General features: G+C 41.7%; 1 protein-coding gene across 1 annotated transcript in view; it reads right to left on the bottom strand.

The window, feature by feature from the left end:
* Positions 1-1005: 1005 nt before the first annotated feature.
* Positions 1006-21045, bottom strand: part of LOC115360657 (alanine--tRNA ligase, cytoplasmic) — a 29986-nt gene continuing 9946 nt past the window's right edge. Inside the window, exons 6-20 of the mRNA XM_030053709.1 lie at positions 19377-19521; positions 18572-18717; positions 17583-17691; positions 17168-17318; positions 16148-16272; positions 13943-14087; positions 11792-11970; positions 10606-10719; positions 9950-10156; positions 8617-8801; positions 6997-7105; positions 6261-6374; positions 5172-5378; positions 2995-3108; positions 1006-2398 (exon numbers count right to left, since the gene is read on the bottom strand). Of these exons, the coding sequence (XP_029909569.1) occupies positions 2219-2398; positions 2995-3108; positions 5172-5378; positions 6261-6374; positions 6997-7105; positions 8617-8801; positions 9950-10156; positions 10606-10719; positions 11792-11970; positions 13943-14087; positions 16148-16272; positions 17168-17318; positions 17583-17691; positions 18572-18717; positions 19377-19521 (2230 nt within the window). The 3' untranslated portion in view covers positions 1006-2218. The remainder of the gene's footprint in view (positions 2399-2994; positions 3109-5171; positions 5379-6260; positions 6375-6996; positions 7106-8616; positions 8802-9949; positions 10157-10605; positions 10720-11791; positions 11971-13942; positions 14088-16147; positions 16273-17167; positions 17319-17582; positions 17692-18571; positions 18718-19376; positions 19522-21045) is intronic.

The following is a 21045-nucleotide window of genomic DNA, read 5'->3' on the forward strand; positions in this document are numbered from 1 at the left end:
TTAATGTGAGGATGCTGAGAACCGTTTACCACACAGAGTGACGGGCGGAAGATTAATCGGTTCCAGATCTTTCTAACGTAATGAGGAGTTTATTCTAGGCTTTGATCGATTGGCTTATTCAACATTTTGATTTGCCTCTTAACATGTAGACCAAAGGTGTGTTTTTCCTCTATCAGAGTGTTTGGCATTTGAGAGAAAGCTGGACATCACATCAGTCAGACATACTGTATACATTTTTTTTTTTGATCTGAAGGCTCCAGTTCCAAAATATTTAGTAATGAGAGGCAGGTAGTGCACAAAATGGTGCTTGTTGACTGTCACTTACCCTATAATGTGTCAATGTACCAATAGATACCCCTTATCACTGAAAAATAGATGGGAAAAAATTGAGGGAAATAGCCTACATCATAAATAAATCACTGACTATTATTATGAACAATCAAAATGTTAAGTTTGTTAATACTTTTAATGTAATGTTAAGCGATTAATGACTAATGATTTCACATCTCATATCTCTCTCTTTCTTTTTCTTAGGTTAGCCCTTATTGTCTATTTTTAGTTTTTAGTCTTTATAGTAAATATTTAGCCTTGATTCTATTTTTATTTAATTTTATTATATGTTTCTACTGTTGCTGCTGGAACACCAGAATTTCCCTGGTTGGGATCAATAAAGTATATCTATCTATCTATTTATTTATTAACATTCCTAGTTTACACCACATCTGTTTGTTTGTTCAGGGACTCCAAATCTCATAACTGACCGGATTTCTCCTGAACCAACATTTCAAGTTCAGATAAATCTGTCTCTGCTATGAAAATGACCCCTGGACAGAAATATCACATTAGAAAAGAACAAGTTAGATGTTACGTAACTTATTTCCCAGTGGTATTTATTCCAAACCCAGACAGACAAACAGCAGCTTCAGTGGGAAACAAAAACATTATTTCCCGCATTTTGCATTGTATTGCTTTTAAATGTCAGAATGATGAAATTACACATTGTAATCATTTGGGCAAGTTCAAGTCATTTATTCAATTAATCCATTATTCATTTAGTAAATTAATAACATTGACATATTACACTTGACAGATAATGGCTTGTTATCTGGACACTGAGACTATGATACAGCTACTGATTCTGACTAATGAGGCTGCAGCTCTGATTGGCTTACACCTGCACGTACGAGTACTCCGATAACCAATCGCAGGAGAGAACAGGTTTTCGCTGGCACAGATGGACGGAGCCGCTGCGACCCCAGAAAACCGAATCCAAACCCTTTGAGGTGACGACGGTTGATCTTCAAAGACGAGGACGGGCGTCAGCAGAAATAACCAATTGATGAACTTTTCCACCCGACGCATTGAAGTGCTTTTATGACACACTGAGAACTGATTTCAGGGTCATCGGGGAGAAGTGCTGCAGTTCGTACACAGCCCTGAAAGCAGGGAGGGGTCGTGGAGGTGCGATGAGATGAAACACAAACACAGAGGCAGAAAAAAAAAAAGGAGAGCGAGATGCAGAGAACAGACAAAATGCTTCAGCCTTTCATTAAACGTCATATTTGGAGAAGAACTTTAACGGGGGAAACAAGTTTCTTCCTTTTAAATCATCGTAACTGTACCCTGCAGTAAAGAGGCTGCACTGCTCAACATTAGTAGCTTTTTTATGACAGTTCATCAACCGAACAACGAAAGCACAAGCCCCGCTCGTCCTCACAAACATGCAACTGTGGAGCAGGTCGACGCGGATGTGCTAGCTAACCGCCTGTCTCGGCTGCGGCGTCCCTTTTTTATTTTTCTTTTTAAAACATGAGAGGATGTGCGTACGGGTTTTAGCAAGTTCTGATTTCCACAGAGATGAATTTTAGCGGGGCAAACTTACTGCTAATATTAATCTGCCATTGGCTCTTGTACTGTCAGGCTCAGTTACAGTGGTCATGTTTCGTGGTGGGAGCGGAAGTGCAGATCATTCCCTAATCTGTGAGGTGAAGGAAGGAAGAGGAGATGAGGAAGGAGGGAAGGAAGGAAGAAAGGAAGGATATCTGTCAGTCTTAACTCTGTCTGAACCTGACTCACCCTCATAAAGCCTGCTTCAGTCTGCCTCTCCTTCGTTACATCCTCCTCTTTCTCTCTGACTCTACTCTTCTCTTCCCCTCCAGTGACATTTTTCCTCCTCCTCCATCCCTCTCTCCCGTCTCCACCGGCCCCCTCTCTGCTTCTAGTTCTCCCCCAGTTTGAGCTGTGCGAACTTGTTGGCCAGCTGCAGCGCCTCCTGCAGGCAGTGCGTGTTCCTGCCTGTCGCCTGGGCTGACATGTCCTTGCCGCCTCCTTTGCCGTCCAGCAGGGGGCAGAGCTCCTGTACCCACTCGTTGGCCTTCAGTCCGCGCTCTGCCAGCTCCTGCAGCCGCGAAGGTGAAGGATGGGAAGGGAGAGATGGGAAAAAAAAGCAAAAAAAAAAGGTCACATAAACAAAGATGTGGCACTGAGCCGCTCCCTACACATACATATACAGTGGTGCCTCGTTTATCGCGGGAGTTACGTTCTAAAAATAACCTGCAATAGGCGAAATCCGCGAAGTAGTCAGCTTTATTTTTTACAATTATTCTAGATGTTTTAAGACTGTAAAACCCCTCACGACACACTTTATACACTTTTCTCAGACAGGCGTTAACATTTTCTCACTTTTCTCTCTTGTTTAAACTCTCAAAGTTCAAACCTTCGTAGAAAAATAAGTCCAGTATTGTAGAATGAACGCATTCTGTACTGTACAGGAGACACGGCACGGAGGAGACTGATTGACAATGTTCTACAGTCCCTTAGCCAATCAGGACGCAGAACACAATGCGCTGTTTAAAAAAAAAAAAAAAACATGCAAAATTGCACTAAAAAAAATCTGCGAAACTGCGAGGCCACGAAAGGTGAACCACGTTACAGCGAGGGACAACTGTACATCAAATTTCCCTGTGTGTGTGTGTGTGTGTGTGTGTGTGTTACCTGCGGGACTTGGCACAGGCAGATGATCTTGCCGGCGTCGGGGTCGACAGTGAACAGCATGGCGGCGGTCTGAGGCGACTGAGTCTTCAGCAACTTCAGGGACTCATTCAGAGCCTGAGAGATGAAAAAGGGGGTGGCGGTGATGGTGGTGGGGAGAGGGGGAGAGAAATATGAGGCAAGGAGAAACAGGGAGGGAGAGACAGAAGGAGAGATTCCTAATCAGCACTATTGATATCTCAAGGTCAGAGCTAATGGGCCATACAGCTCGTTTGTTCCCATGGCGATAACCCAGTTAGATAAGCCATGAGACAGCCTGGCAGCATGTGCAGCGCAGAGACAGACACTCTGCATTTTAACAGCCTCAACTTCTCATTTCTTCTCCTGCAGGACGGTTCGGATCCAGTCCGTCTCCTCGTCTCATCCGCTGACGGGTGAAACCGTGGCACGAGAAGTTAAACTGTGATGGAGCGACACAGTTTAATACATTAATGAGGAACTCTGATTGGTCGTTCACACACCTGGGCCCAAGTATAACGTGTGTGGGAAACACTGAACATGTTACATAAACAACATGAGGACCTGAAAGGGGAAAAATGTAGTGCGTCTTGGGTGTGTTGGATCCTGTGGTGCTTTTCATTTCTTTTTTTTTTTTTTTTTTAGAGCTAGCAGTCTTCAGGGTCCTTGTACTTCAAAGACATTCACAGGGCCTATGCTTTCCAGCTTTCAGAGGCTGGCGAGACGCAACACGTAGGCCCCAGCGGGCTGCTTCTATGTTTCATAATGCCCACTTTGCAATAAAGACATTTTAATCCTACATTCCCTGGGAGTGCCTTTAAGTACCCTTAACATAGGGACCCGGTTTTCCTGGTGTGCGCTACAGCATCACTAGTGGACTTAATCCACACTGGTGCTTTTAGACAAATTCTATATATTAACGAAATTTTCTTGGTTAATTGGCGATTGTGCTGATATTGTGACGGCGGGCCAGATAAGCCTATGACTGACAACACTGAAACTGTGACTGTGGTGGTAGAAATTAAAACTCTGGCAGGTCGCCACACTTTAATACATTAAGAGGAAACACTGAGGAATGGTGAATTTGCCAAAAAACAACCACCAGCATGGGATTCAGCATAGACTCCAGATGTAATTTGTCCTATCACCCAACCTTCCTCTCCAACATCCTGCTGTGTGACTTGAGTGTCTCGCTGTAGCCTGATGTTAATTAGTTTCTCAGTAAACGCTGGAGCAGGCAGTGAGTCTGCAGCATTGGACTGTAATGGCAGAGGATCCTCCCAGTTGCCTTCTGACTATTTTACAGCCTCCCAAACCAACCCAGCTCATGTTGTATCGGGATCTTAAACTGAAATCTTGTTTTTATCTACTGAACTGGCTTCCAAACGGCCTCTCTGCGGAGCTTTTTTAAGATTTTTCTGACTCACAACAGACAGAGAAGACTCATATGTCCTCATTGTCTGCGGATCATTTTGGAAGTTGAATCTCAATCAGTTTTCAGAGCATTTACGTCAGAGAACAGTGACTAGAGGCCATCAACAGCTATCACATCAAGAGAAATGTAATGCTTTTGAAACTTTTGCTGAGACAAAGTTTAGCTCAATTTAACACTGACTTTTGGACAAATCATCTTTTCACAGTTCAAATAATCACTGCAAGAAAGTCTAAATGTATTATATATACTACAAGTACTATATATTGATCCTGTGCAGGGGTCGTTTTTAGGTAGGAATATGGCCAGAAATTAACTAAATGATAGTTGATAGATGAGAATAAACTTATTGTAACAGTTTACTTAGGTAACATAGCAAGTTAATGCTGAAATAAATCTACCAAGGACTTGGGACAGCTAAGACAAGGGATTTTCTTAGATTTCTCTCCACAGGTAAACATGACATGTCAGTACAAGCAGGTAAGTACAGAAGGTCAGTACAGAGGCAGGAGAAGCTTCAGTGAACAGTTTTATAACATCACAAATGTTGATCGGCGGTAGAAATGGACTCATTTTGACAAACTGCAGATGGATAAAATTAGATAAAGTTAATGCTGAAATTAAAATTCAAGTTCACTACTATTCAAAGACTTTTAAAATTGAATTTAAGACATTGTGAGGACCTGCAGACAGCCTGTATAATCCTGTGTAATCCTGTGGGGAGTCTCACCTTAGCTGAGGCTCCGCTCTCCATCTCCATGACGAGCAGTGTCTCGTTTGGTCGGGTGTCGATCACCTCCTTGGTCTTTTCCAGGACTCTCTTCTGCACGTCGGCCTTGCAGGCGCGGTCCAGGTCGTCCATGGTCTTTTTCAGGCTCTTCAGGGTGTCTCTCATCTCGTCCTTCTGCCACTGGGCGATCATCGCTTGGCCTATTGTCTGCAGAGAGCACAGACACGTCAATGCCACAGCAGACAAACCAGTCCTTTCACAGAGGATTTTCCAGCATGAGGAGGTCGATGTGTCCAATTTACTGTCTTCTGTTCTTTCTTAGACATGTGGGACAATAATTACAGCATCAATGCATTGTGATGAATTTTGGACAACAATGCAGGGCGCTCAGTATAACACTTTTTAAACTTAAATGACAAATTTTATTTCAACACTGATGTGGTAGACTGTTCCTTTATTTCCACTGGCTGTAAAAGGGTTTTATGCATTTTTTTTCTGCCTTTGAAAAACATATTGCCGGGCTGCGAGTCACATCAGCAGGGCGACACAACGTCAGAGACATTTTAACACTGGAGAAGTATTTAAGTAATAAAGCAGCAGAAGAAGAAGAATCTGACCAGCAGATTCTGTGCCAACAGCAGATGTGTGGCCACACTTTGGATTTGCATAAGGGGGAATGCCAACTAGAGCTGGACAGAAATCATGCAATTTGTAAAAAGAGCAATGCAAAAATAAAATCTTGGCAACAAAACTAACCAAAAAAAATCCTGTTACTCATTTAGCACTTACTTGTGCTCAAGTGAGAGCTCCTATAAAGACAAATATTTTTGTGAGGGGTAACATTATTCCTCAAAATCGTTTTATGTGTTTCTATAGTTTGACATTTTCACTGTTCATGCTGATCCCTTTGGTTGAAAATTTACTAAAATTAATAAATACAAAGTTATTTATTTTGGTGGGAAATAATCAAAATCGATAACTTAACATTCGCAATCAAATTGCCAGAAACCTAAAGAATCTCTCTCTCTCTCACACACACACACACACACACACACACACACACACACACACACACACACACACACTTACATCATTGACATCAGTGATCTCTTTCTGTAAGTCCTTGTTGGGGGCTTTCTGGGCCTTCACCTTGTCTCCCAGCTCAGACAGACACTGAGAGAGAGCATCAGCTTTCCTCTTGGCCTGAAAGGAGACAGAAATGTGAGATAGGGAGGACAGGAGGGAGAGAGAGGGTGAGGAGGGGGGAGATAAAGAGAGAGAGAGGTGAAGGTGAAGGTGTGGAGGAGAAGAGGCTAAGAGGAAGAAACATCAAACTGGAACTGTTGCCTAAAAATAGCGAAGATTAGTTTTTCCTTGAGGCTTGGCGAGCGGGAAAATGCAAGATGTTCCCTTCCACCTCTGAGTGAACCACAACTGAAACAGGCCTCATCAAAGTTTTATCAACTGTTTCATTAACACAGCACAAGGGTCCTCCTCCTCTCCGAAAAGAAGAAATGCAAACCCGTTCTCATTAAAATACAAAGTGTTCTGCCGTCATGTGTGGGAAGACTCGCCAGGACAAGGACCCACCACCGGTTCACCATTAAGACACTCGGACAAAATAATGATTTCACTACAGACGGAGGAGGTAGAGCCATAAACTGTGAGAACATTAAACCACGGCTAATGTCAACCTTTTAAAAAAATGTACCAAAAACTTTTAACTTTTTCAAAGTGGTTCCTAGAGCTTTTTTCTTTTCTAGTTGGTTGGGCACACATAAGTGTATAAGTGTGTGTATGTGTGTGTGTGTACGTTCACGCTGACCTTCTGGGCCTCTGCTCCTGTCACAGCGACAATGCGGCGGATGCCCTTAGCGATGGCCTCCTCAGAGACGATAACGAACGGGCCAGCGTGACCCGCGTTCTCCAGATGGCTGCAGATAACAGAAACCAACGTGAGATTACACACAGTTACACAAATCTGGAAGGCAGGAGGAGGAGGAGGAGGAGTGGAGGGAAGGAAGAGGAACAAGACTAGGAGAGCGAACATCATAAAACAACAGCAGCGACAGCGGCAGAGACAACAGATTCTTTGAAGCGGCTGCAGATAAAACAACATCAAAGACAGCATCATGACCCACAGCAGCACTTCGCTAAACTGGAATATTTTAAGACCTGAAGTGGCTGCAGTCAGTGCGACTTGCACACGGAAAACAAGCTTTATGCAAATTTGATTTCTCCCCAGCACTTGAAATACTTTCATCAGAGGCAACTCGATGCTCAACAAAAACAGATGCATATAAAAGCAGGAGGACCTGACTTGGTATCCAGTCACTCAGGCGAATTTTACTACCAGTAACAGACTTTTTAAAAGTCATTAATCTGAGCCACCTCAGCAAATTGAGGGCGACAAAATGCTGACATAAAAACATGTTTTACCTTAAAAGCAAAAAAAACAAAACAAAACAAACCACACACACAAACAAAATTAATAATTTAGATGAAGCTCGCTGTTAGCTTCAGGCACGCATTTACAGAACGATATAATGACTCTGTGTTTATGTGTGACATGATTTAACTCCAGTCAGAGCCAAGACAGAGATGCACAGTAATCACAGGTCTTTAGTGCTCAACAAGAGAATAATCAAAGCTTAACCCTAACTGAGATGAAGAAAAAGGGAGAGTCCGCGGCGGCTGTGAATTTTCCCTCCCGCCACATTTCTTCACGTCTCACTTTGCTGAGACGTTTGTGGAATTCACCTCAATGAATGCTTGACGAGGCATTCACTGTCAAGCTAAAACAATACACACTGTCATTATCTTTAATTAGAGAAAATTATGGAGCACCGGGGTTCAGAGGCTGACGGGCTGAATCCAGATAAAGCCACATGGCGGGAAAGTACAGCAGAAGCAAAGAAGAACATGCAGTACTGTAACTCTGCTGTTAAGTTGCATCAGCAACTACAGTAAAAAGTGCAGACCGCTCTAAGGCCCTGTCTCCACATGCATCTCGCCTGCCCACTTCAGTTCTGCATGCTGATTAGCATGTCATTTCCATTTGCAGGTTGGTGTTTTTTTGACGAGAGAGAGTGAAGGAGAGAGACACATGCACAGCAAAACAGACAGTTACACCATAAAATTCAAATTCCTACTTTGCCAGTCCTCTTTCCACGCAAAAAAAAAGGGTAAACAGGTATTTAACAAAACAGAGCTCAGTGCGCCCTTTGTTTTATGTGTCGTCAATTTCTTGTTTAACATCTGAAAGTTATTACAAGCTCGACCCGAACATCTTAAGGCTCAGATTATTGAATTATTCCAGCGGGTTTGAGAGGGTCAGGCAACACACACATTCACACTGTCACCTGTAATATTTCTGTAGTAAGAAACACCTTATATATATATAAAAAAAAAAAAAACAAGAATAAATAAGTAGCTGTATACTCACGTTCCACCACAAAACTCAATGGAGGTGACCGATCCTGCGTTGCAGTTGGGTTCACTGAGCAGCTGTTCCACGGGGACGCCGATGGACACGACGCGGACCGGGTCGGGGTAGGTCTCGTCGAACACGGCGCGCAGACCCTGGATGGCTTTGGCCTGTGCCAGTGGGGCGTCCTTGGCGTAAACATTCTGGAGGGAAGGAAAGGATGTCGAAAAATAAAAGTAAATGTTAGTCTTGGTGTGATCAGGCGTCTGAATCTTGGCTTCTGTTGGCAGCATTTCTGTATAAAACAGACTACAGAGCACGAGAGATAAGGCTGACTTATGGCTCTGCACTGAACCGGCTCTGTAGCTACAACACAGTTTTCTACAGCGGTGAAAACATTTATGGTTCAGTGTTGGTGGGTCGGCGTGTCAAGTTTGTATTGATTCTGCACCACCAAAGCCCAGATAAACCTGAAGCAGCTGTGTCTTTATTCTCTGAAAAAGTGATTCCTCCATCGACATGTTCGCTGTCTTCCAATCGGATGTTTTGGAGATTTCTCAACGTGAACTCAGTGACATCTGGCAGTTTGTACAGTTTCTTGGACAAATGAATGTATCTGTGAAGCTGCTCAGGTTTTGACTAGCTCCATGTTGTCTTCACTGTGAGAGGAAATCAACCGAAACACGATGGAAGAAGTGCAAAGCGGCCGAGTGTGTTTATGTGTGTGAGAGAGGGACAGGCCAGTGTCAGTAGCTGATGTTTATATGAAGCTTAATATTTCATTGATAACTGGAATAATAACCCAGTCCCGGTGAAATGCTTCAAACAAAGCAAACTTGTTCAATCCAAATTAAAAATTGAAGTGTGTAATCCTTTTGACAATCTTTTCAACAGGAGAAAACACTAATCACATGTGTTCTGCAGCTGGAATACCTAATATTCATTTTTTGCAACTTTGTCCACACGCAGGAAGTGAGGTTGACAAATTCTGTGGAAAGTCTCCAATTTTGTTCTAAACATTTAAGAAAATTACAGTCTGTGAAGCATTTAAGACCACCTTATCAGCCTGATGATGTTCCTGTAAGCAGCGCATTTTTATCTTCAACTAGACGGAAATCATTCAGAGAGATAAAATATTCCCGGTGCTCAGTCACAGTGTCAGAGCAGGTCTCATTTAAAAAAAAAAAAAAAAAAAAAAAACAGCCAGATAAACTATGAGCTTCTGCCAGAGGCAACATCCTCCTGCAGTTTTTCCAGCAACTCACATTCAGTCACTTAAGATTCATACACTCATAACACACTGCGTGCCGTTATCTGTCAGGATTCTTAAAAATTTATATTCCTCTCTGACCTCGCCCCGTCGGATCATTGTGCACGCAATCTCCTCGGTGCGGCGGATCTCCCCGGTGCTCAGGGCGCCTTTGGCTGTGAAGTCGAAGCGCAGGCGGGAGGGGGCGACCAGGGACCCCCTCTGGTCGGCCTCACCCAAAACCCCCCGCAGGGCGAAGTTGAGGATGTGCGTAGCGGTGTGGTTGCTCATGACAAGCCTGCGACGAGCCTGAAGACAAACAAAATGAATTAATTTACAAAAATAACGAAAAAACAGCAACAGTGGACGGTAAAGAGTCTCGGCTAAATGCAGAGGCAATAAAAGACCTGGAGACGTCTCGCTCAATATCTTATGAATGTGCTATGAAAAGTTAATGCCCATTAGTAAAGGGAAGGTGAGAGGGGAGAGCAGAAGGGCTTTATCTTGCTATTTGGATAGCCAGGGTCCCAGAAGTAAGAGTCTAATTAATTTTCCTAAAATCACTTATTATTATTAATTTTTTTAACTTAGTTTTAGTACTTTTCAAAAAAAATTCAATGCCTTGACATTGTTTTATTCAACTGCAAAAAGCCTTTCAAGAATGTTCAGGGGCAATGAGAACCCTTCTATCTTTTTCAAACCCAGCGTGTGCGTGTGTGTGCGTGTGCGTGTGTGTGTGTGTGTGTGTAGGCTCTCACCTCATCTACATGCAGGGTGACGCGGTCTCCGACCTTCAGCTTCCCGCACACCGTCCCGATGTGGAGGACGTAGCCACCTCTGACCTGCGTGTCCTGCACCGAGAACTCCATCCGCTGAAACACACACACACACACAACAGCTTTTCTCCGGCACAAAGTTTCTATTGTTATGAGGAAAAACTTTGCTTGAAATCAACATAAATGGTTTGCGTTTCAGTTTGAGGTGAGGTGTTTGTTCCTGCAGATGAGGATAAAAAGTAAAAGCAGCATCACGACAGACTAGCTTCTGTTTATTTCTCATTAATACTGAGGGTTACCTCTGTTGTTGGATTAATGACAGGTTAAGTTACAGTGGACAAGCACAGTTTTGGGCACTGCCTGCCTCTGATTACTGAATGTTTTAGGACCTGCGCCTTCAGATCGATAAATTGTCTTTATATGTCTCTGCCTTAAATGTCAATCCATATCGCAGATGTTAATGAGGCTTTTATAAGTTAAAACAAATGTAGTCTTCAAATTCTTATGCAAAATTGTATTGCCTGCTTCATTTGTTCCTGCCAGGCCTTTTATATTTTGCTCACCTGCATTGTTTTCTGTTAGGAATAGGTATAAATCTGACTAGTTTCACGGAGCAAACAAATATCTGGAAGTGTCATGCTGATGATGTATTGGTTTTAAGAGACAGAATAGTGTTCTCCTGCAAACTACCTGGTGTGTGAATATGAAAAGGAAAAACAAATAAATTACATTTTCATGCTCTTCGGGTGATTTTTTTGTGCGGAAGAGATGGCATCAATTTGTATCTCATCACAAGGATTTTGACATCTGTCAGAGCCCAAAAGTGAATAAACCGCTCATTTAGTTCATTTATTCAGGCTCCACCACGGTGCTATTTTTCTGAGCAGCCTTAGTTCTCTAATCTCATCTTTACAGCTCTTCTGAGGGGCCATTTTATATCTACAGAAGAATGTAGAAATTTGAAAAAAGCAAAATGGAGGACAAAAGCCTATAATAAAAATGTCCCAGATGAAGGATTTGGCACTGAGTGCAGATTTTACTGAATTAATGGCTGTTAAACTGTTCAGCCCACGTGAGGCTCAGACTTCATTATTTTTTTCCCTTCCCCAGAAGCAGCAGCACACCCAGAAGCGCCTCCTGCAGCCTTCCCTCATCGTGTCCCACTCACGTCGTCTGTGGAGTCATTCTCCCGGAGCATGTAGCCCTCATCGAAGATCTGCCCTCCCTGCTCGGCGTAGAAAGACGTCTGGTCCAGCACCACGCCGCACTTCTGGCCCGTGGTCACCTCGTCGCAGAAGGCGCGGTTACAGCGCAAGGCGAGCACCGTGGCCGAGGTTTTCTCAAACACTACAGAGAGAGAGAGAGAGAGAGACAGAGAGAGAGAGAGAGAGACAGAGAGAGAGAGAGAGAGAGAGAAGCTGCATGAAGAAGCCAATTAACACAACAGAAGCCCTCCGGACGCTTTGCTTACTCACACCTTGCAAAACTAGTCCCCACAATTACATTTTTATTGTATTTTGTGTCTAATTATGTAAAGCAATTTGAACTGCCCCTCTGTGGATGAAATGTGCTCTATATATATATATATAATATAATATAATATGATATAAAGCTGCATTGCCTTGCTCGCCTTATTAGCCTCAGTACCACAGAAAGTGTTGATTTGACATTCATATTGAAATCGAGTTACTGTAATTGGTACCAAAACATTTCAAACGATACCCAGCCCTACTCAGGACAAAATAAAACGCCATGGCATAATTAATTTTCCTTGATGCCAAATATAACAGAAAAAAAATGTGCTTGATTTAAATCCTAATTGTACTCAAATCATACTGTATTTAATTTTCACATGACATGTATTTTTAACTGTCACGATGTTCTTATCAAATTGTTAAACCAATTAAATACTCAAACATATGTAAACTTCCGTGTTTAAACAAAAGAGGTCAAAAGATAGAAAAGAAAAAAGGCAAAGCAAGGTGTCGACAAGTATTGGTATTGATTCCCAGGTGTCAGTATCATGAAAGTAAAGTGACTTTTAATTTATCATTTATCCATATTATCACATGAATTTTGTCCAGCAGGTGCCTTGGTTCTCCTTTAACCCTCTAGTTTAGGCAGAAAACAGAAAGTGGGGCTTCAGGGAAAACTGTTCGCTATTTGATACAGGACTGTAGTCAAAACAACATCAGCACTGAACAAATTCAAACAGAAACCCTCCCTGCTCGGCGAGAAAGACAGAGATCAGAGAACTGAGGTGAGCGCTTGTATCTTCCTCCTGCATTGCAATACATACATTTCTTATCATCACCTATACAATACTGTGCTGTGTGTTTTCTCTTTGAGATAAAGGTTAACAGAAAAAAACTATCAGTGTGGGCACCTGCACCAAAACCTTTCACAAGACACCAACTGAACTGAAACACAATGATTAAACTGTATGAAATGTAGAAACCCTTCACCGGTTTTCTCTCTCTCTCTCACACAACAAAGTACGACTGAGGGGAGGAAATCACAACAACAGAGGGTGTCATTAGAAAAGACACACCCAAATTAATCAAGGGCCACAAATATCATCATTATTTAGGTAAAAAGTTAGCGTGCGGCTAAATTAAGTTTTATCCAGTGTTTTCTCTGGATTTTGAGATTTTAAATGGAACGAAAGGCGCTGTGAGGCACATTTTTAACATTTATCCAACCTGTATAAACTTAGGCGTTTTTACTGCCTTGCCCCCTTCCATGTTACTACTGTTGCCTACACACTGAAATTCAGTGAATTTTTGTCACACGAGTGTTGGGCTCACCTGAATCAATCAAGATGTCTCAGATCCGCTGAACACCGCAGAATTTTCTGTTTTTTGAACGATCTGGATTGAGTAAACGACTATTTTTTGGCAAATTGTTGAATGAAGCATGTATAATAAAATGATTCGAATGAAAAATCACTTTTTTAGGCTTTGTTCCGTCCCTTTTTCTACCTTTTAACGGAAGTCGGACATGTTGCATTCAGGGACCGTCGGAAAATTCAAATTCCGACGAAAAAATAGGTTTTTAAAGCTTCCAGCTATGATAAACGGTTGAATTTTGGCGATTTTTTAAAAAATACATGTCTTTCAATCCCGCCGGCGGGTTTGGGGTTCAGGGGGTTAAAACCCCAGGAGCAAGTTGGTGTGCGTCTGCCCCTCCTGCATTTCCTGTTTTCATCAAGAGCTGTTTTGGTATTAACGCGTCACTGTCAGTAAAACGTATGTGTGTGTGTGCGTGTGTGTGCGTGTGTGTGTGAGAGAGAGACTGTGCGAGAGCGTGCTCCTCTCACCGTAGTCGCCTTTGTCGTCCGACTTGTAGCTGTATTTGAGGGAGTCGTCGGTGGCGGGGATGTTCTTGTTTCGCAGCTCTTCAATGGCGTAGATGTCCAGCATGAAGTGGTCTTCATCACCTGCGCCCTTACACTGGGACTTCAACTAGTGGACACACACACACACAGACACACACACACTTTTATTATTACACTTACGGACTAACTTGCTTTCATTTCTAATCATAAGCCTTATCCAAGCATCTTTCATAAATCTGACTAGTTTCACAGAGCAAACAAATATTTGGAAGCGTCATGCTGATGATGTATTTATTTGCTTTTTCTAGAGATAAATAGTCTTCTACTGCAAACTGGCTGACGTGTGAATATGATAAGGAAAAACAAATAAATTACATTTTCATGAGAGATGACATCAATTTGTATCTCATCACAAGGATTTTGACACTTGGCAGAGCCCGAAGGTGAATACGCTGTTCAGTTAGTTCATTTATTCAGGCTCCACCACGGTGATGTTTTCCTCAGCAGCCTTAGTTCTCTAATCTCATCTTTGCAGCCCTTCTGAGGAGCCATTTCATATCTACAGAGGAATGTCATGCTTGATGTCTCTCCCCTCACACACATCAGGTTGTGACACTGACTTTTGATCAGCGGCGCGACAGCAAATATTAATTTTTTTGAGGCTAAATTAATAACAGGTGGATTATCACTGAGTAGAACTTATTTTATTTGAATTATTTTGTATGAATGAATAAATATGAACGCCAAGTGGGTTTCCATACGTTCCCTTTCTGGTTTTCCCCAGTAACCGCTGATGTGGAGCCAACATTTTTGTAAAAAGGAAACTACCGACAGCACCGACGTGCTGAAAACTAAAAGGGGCAGAGCGTTTGCAGTTCGGGCCCCGAGGCTCTGGAGCGATCTGCCCGAGGAAATCAGGTCAGCTGAGTCAGTGATTTCTTTATGTCCCTTCTTAAAACACACTTTTATCAGAGAGCCCTTCCTGATTTTACTTGAGTTTTAATTTTCTTTTAACTGTCTTTTATTGGGGTTTATACTCATAATATAAAATTATTTAAAAAAAAAAAAAAAAAAAACTCAACTGTTTTTTAAAACCTGATGATGATTTTATAACTTTTATTTTTTGCTCTTTGTGAAGCACTTTGTCATGTTGATTTTGAAAAGTGCTCTATAAATGAGGATAATTATTGTCACGTGAAACTGTGGACGTTGCAGTGGGAGGGTTGTGCCTTAATGTCGGTGATGTTTCACTTGTACCAGAAAAACTTAACTGGTAAAAGTAAGGAAGTTCATCTGTTGTCAAGACAAATCTTTTAGCGCCTCCTCATGGCAAAAATATAAACTGAAGTTGAACACTATCCTTAGACAGTAATATAAATATAATAAAAATATCTATAATAATGGATAATTTTGTCCAAATACATTGATTTTTCAAAATGGCACATCATCAAACCATCACTTTTTTTAGTGACTTGCTTGGCCAGTGATCAAAAATAGCCTGATATTTGGTGGGTTTGGTTCAGACAGAATAATTATATTTTATTGGAAAATGCTTTAATCTTTGTAATCAAGCGTGAATGACAACAAGGTGATTTGGATAAACTGCACACAAATAAACATGATTAGTTCAGTAGACTCAGCCTTAAAAGATTTGTTTGTAACTTTTTGCTTAAATAATTATACTGAAACACCAAAACTTAACTGTATTTTGGCATTATTATCAATAAGCAAAGTAAATTCTACTGCCACTAACCTCACCTGCATCTTTTCAAACTGGCGAAAATGACATTTTAAGCGGAATAAAAATCTCTTCTCGGCGAGTAACTGCTGCCTAACAAGCACAGGATTAGCGCCGGGGCTGCTAAGTAAACAGGAGTTTATTTAAACAGCAGGTGCAAACTTCCTGATTCTGACTTACAGTGCAATACCGGAGAACGCTGACACAAGGCGAAGCTGGATACCCGAGGGAGCGGACAGAAAATATGATTCTGTGTTGAGTTTCCCCAGCTGGACAGTCGGGGCCAAATCCTTACAATAAATCTATATTGGAAACTAAGCACAAAATCGTGTCCTGCACATCGTCGTCCCTAAGTCCCTTCGTCATGAACTCCTGCCAGCCCGTGTCCCTCTTTCACCTCGCCATCGTCACCTACACACCGCCGGCTTCCTCGCCTCCTGCCTCCTCACCTGTGCTGCTTTCTTCTCCTCCTCAAAGGCGTCGGTGTCGACACACATGCCTTTCTCCTCGGCGATGAGGGCAGTCAGGTCCAGAGGGAAGCCGTAGGTGTCGTATAGCAGCCATGCAGTGTCACCTGAACACACACACATACACACACACACACACACACACACACACACAGAGAGAGAGTTAGTATGCAGGAGAGAAGTCTCGTATGCAGGAAAAAAAAATCCTCTGCCTAAAGAGAAACAATTAGGAGGCGCAACGGGGACACATTAGCTCAGGTATTAACTTGTATTACAGTGTGCTGTGTAGGGCTGCAACTGATGACTATCATCACTGTCGATTAATCTGCTGATTATTTTTCTGATTAACTGATTCATCATGCAGTCAAAAGTCATGACAAAGTCTCTCGGGAAGTGATCCCAGCTGAAAATAATGTGCTCAATTTGCTTCCTTAGTCTGACTAACAGTCCATATAAACCCCAGAATATTAATTTTATAGAGATATTAACAGAGAAAAGATATTAACATCTTAGCATCTTAGTGAAGCTAGAATCAGAAAGTGTCTTACACTTTTATCTGATAAATGACTGAAACGATAAATCAATTGTTGAAACTATAGTTAATTAATTCTTTAGTAGTTTGACAGAAAATGAATCAACTATTTATCATTTTAGCACTGTGTATGCAAGTCTTTCAGCATCTGTGGTATCCCATTTTGGTTGAATAGACAATGAACCTGTTGCACGATAACAAGAAAAAAAAAATCACAGAAAATCCGATAAACTGCACTGATAATTCCTGAAAAAATAGAGGGTTTAAGAAAGAGAGCCAAAAGAGAGGAAAGAAGGAATTCATGATTTTAGGGTTAGGGTGGAAAAAAAAAAACACATCACAACCTCTATAACAAGATTATTTTTAGTGGTTTTATTCTGCTTTTCTGCATGACACAATATCAAAATAAACCTTGATTCTTCGCACCTGCAGAGGAGTTAACTGCTGCTATCACACTGCATGTTTCTCACCTGGGATGGTTTTGCAGTCTCCCAGGCTCTGGATCTTCCTGTCTAGAATGCGCCGCCCCCTGCTGAGTGTTTTGAGGAACTGCGTCTCCTCCTCGTTGATAATGTCCTTCACCATGTCTGGGTCTTTCTTCAGCTCTGGGAACGCATCGCCCTGGAGGAAGAGGGAGAAAAAGACGCTATGACAGAATTCATGTAGAAAACAAGGGGAAGTTACCAATCACACTAAAATTAGTTCAGTCTTTTGTTATCGTTTTCCTTTATTAACTGGATACACAACGGATCACTGCAAGGTTACAGCATATGGAAATGTAGCAGCAAATGGGTGTTTACTGATATAAAGAGACATTCTATTACTTTATATGAAAAGGTATCCAGAGAGGACGGAGCTTGTGAACACAGGAGAGAAAAATCTCACCAGGGAAGCGACCACCACATCCACAAGGGTGGCAAAGAAGCCTTTCTCAGCTCCCAGCTTCTCATGGGAATAACGTACTGCACGCCTCAGGATCCTCCTCAACACGTAGCTGCACACACAACAACGACAGCAAGAGCTTTAATATGCACTGATAGACAGAAAAAACAAAACCACCATGCATAGCTGAAGGCAGATTATTCACTCAGTGGACCGAATAACCTGCTACCTGGGGCCTTTGAGTGATGCGCAGACACAGATGAACAATTTAATGTGGACATATCTGCATAAAAGCAGCTCTAATGTGGATTCAAAACATATTTTCAGAGAGAAAATTATTTCTTTGTTAATACTGCGCAGCATGTATAACGAAAAGACACCAAATATCTGACACAGCAACCGATTTACCGACTGAGAGCAGCTACAGGAAAAATAACTCAACAGCTAAAAATAATAAATAATCTACAAGATAGCAACAAAATCTGAACAGACAGTGCAGGCAGAACATGTGTAACATTAAATCACCGGTGCTGCATGATGTCCCAGTACTGACAAGATATTTTGGTAGCTGATCTGATGATGAAAGAGTACAACACGAGTCTGTCCAGGGCTGTCAGGTGTTTCATGTTTTTCATCTTGTTTTGCAGAGCGTGCACACAAATGCACACTCAAACACCACATATACAGTCATACAGTTCACCAGAAACAGGAAACTGTAGTTTCACATTTTCTCTTCAAACAAGGTAAAACATTTACCAGTGGGATGAGATAATCACACTTGTTTCCAAAGCTATTCAAGTTGTTTCTGCTTTGTTTCAACAGATTTATACTTGTTCCCACTGCAGTTTCAATTGTTTCAGGAATTCTTCTGGGAACAAATGGCACCCCACTGGCAGTTTTTTTTTTTTTTTTTTTTTTAACTTTTTTTTGGAGAAAAACAAGCTATTAATACTGAATGAGGTCAGATAACCATGTAAATGCGAGTATCTCACCCTCTTCCTGTGTTGTCGGGCCGGCCGCCGTCTGACAGGGCGATGGTGATGGTGCGGGCGTGGTCAGCCAGCACACGGTAGGCCATGTCAATACCGTCAGTGTCCTCAGCTCCCACTTTCCCAGTGTAAGGCCTGGCACCTGTGCCCTGGAAAAAAAAAAAAAAAAAAAAAAAAAAAAAAAAAAAAAAAGAGTATAACTGAGAAACTGAACACAATGACACACTCGCAGGTTTATTTAAGAGCCAAAAATCATTTAGGAAATCAGTATTGGGAGTCCTGACAGGGTCCGATTGTCTAGACAGGGTCTTCATTTTATTACAGACTCCATCAACATGTGTCCTGAACATGTGAGTTTCATCTGGACAGAGCCTCCCCAGGTGTAAATCCACCCAGGAGACACCAGCTGGGCTTCCATCCAACCACTTTTACTGTACGTTAGAATATTCCCAAGTGTTTCTTCAATCACCTAATAAGGTGATTTGACACATTAAAGACAAGTCTAAGTAAAATAGCTTTCCACATACAACTAGAAGGCCTGAGAAATTCTCCAAGCAGTAAAGATGTAACACAATGATTTATATTTGATTTCTTTATCGTTTGTCTCCAGGGGTTGAAAAAACAACCACAAAAAAAAAAAAAACAGATGAATGCCCTTTAGTCAGGTGGCACAAATACAATGATTGTCACTAACTGGCCAGAGGATGCGATCTGTCCACCAAATCTGAGTCAGATCTTTTAACTTTTTGAGAAGAATATAAGCATAAGCACAGATGGAAAATTATTGAAAACTGAGATGTTTCTTTACCTTCTGAATGGCTTCAAAGTACGGGATGAAGAGGTCGGTGTCATAGTTGGACATCTTGTTCTGCAGGACGGAGACCAGGCGCTCCAGACCCATCCCCGTGTCGATGCTCTTCTTAGGCAGCGGCTTCAGCTCCGTCTCTGACTCTCTGAGGCGCGACACACAGGAGACAACCGTTACACATCTGTTTCTGGTTCTCTTTAACACATGAATGCCTGTGTGTGTGTGTGTGTGTGTGTGCAGTCTCCTTTGTATATTTGTGTAGGTATGCCTTGCCAAAATAAGGGATGAGAATCGGGAATTAGTCAAGTGTGTTTGCATCAGAGCTGCTCCCTATTTGATTCCCGGAGTCGAGGAGACTTTATAATTTTGCTGAGATGCATCTTCATGATCAAAGTGACAAACAGCAACATGTGATCACAGACAGAGCAACAGACGCAGGGGACACACTGGGAGGGAGTGTGATTTAAGGCCTCAGCTGTTCAATAATGTTATGTTTTCCTTTTTTAATGTTTAAGAAATTACAATGTCACAACAGCTTCATTTCACCAGACATAAATGTGTGCTGTCTCATTATTCAGCCATTCATACTGGCCACCAAATAATTATTTATGCCTCTCCCTTAATGAGTTTTTATCAATTTTAAATGCTCAAAAATATGTTTGTATGACTTTGTTGCATTTTAGTATGTTTGATGTGTTTTATTATTATTATTATTATTATTATTATTATTATTATTATTATTATTTCAGGATTCCCATTGGCTGCAAACTCAGGAGTCAGAAAATTTGCCTATTATCAACATCATCACCGAAACTTGTGAAAAAGCATGATTGGACTGTCAGAAAGTCTCCTGATGAATAAATAATTAAATAAACAACGCAAACACACGTACAACAAATCCAATTTAATCCAATTTAACTGAAGAAATTCCCCCTCTCCCCCAGTGACAGGGGGGAGGGATTGTCCCAGTCCGCAAACGGGAAAGTGAGTATGTTTGGTTCAGAGACAACACTGCTGTGCTGCATAAAACAGAGGCAAAACAGAAAGGGTGTGTTTAGATTCCTATAGCAGCTCATCCATTAATAATAAGTAGTCATGTGTACTGGGTGTGGGCCTGGTGGATCTATTTTATGATCCACCAAACTGGTTATAGACCTAGCAACAGGCCTTGTTTGATGCTGTTTTTTTGTTATTCCACGGCTAACCAGCCAGATGTGACTCTACTGACGTCACTGAGATATTCTCACTGCTACAGTGGTGCGAAATAGGCAATCAATTTTCAACGATCTCACACAGAAACATACAACAACAGAAACACAAATAAAAAGTTGATGTTGATGTTAAACAAACACAGGGAGAAATCCAGCAGAGGAGAGGGAGAGCTCACTTCTTTCTCCCTTTAATCTGCAGCTGCTCAGTGTGTTCAGACAGAAAAACAGAATTACATCCGAAAATAAAACAAAAACGGCTCCGGAAACACAATGTAGGTCACCAGTCCCTGTTTTTACACCGTGTTAATGAGTTTCAGAGGAGTCTTCCTTTGAGATGGAAGTAATGTTTCAGATAAGTCAAACTTGCCTACATGAGAAAATAGCTGGCTGTGAAGATGCATGCAAATGTTTTAATTTACTGCGCTTACTTGACAGGGACAATGCATGTTAACATCCAT

This window comes from Myripristis murdjan, chromosome 6 (assembly GCF_902150065.1).
Source record: "Myripristis murdjan chromosome 6, fMyrMur1.1, whole genome shotgun sequence".
Classification (NCBI taxonomy): Eukaryota; Metazoa; Chordata; class Actinopteri; order Holocentriformes; family Holocentridae; genus Myripristis; species Myripristis murdjan.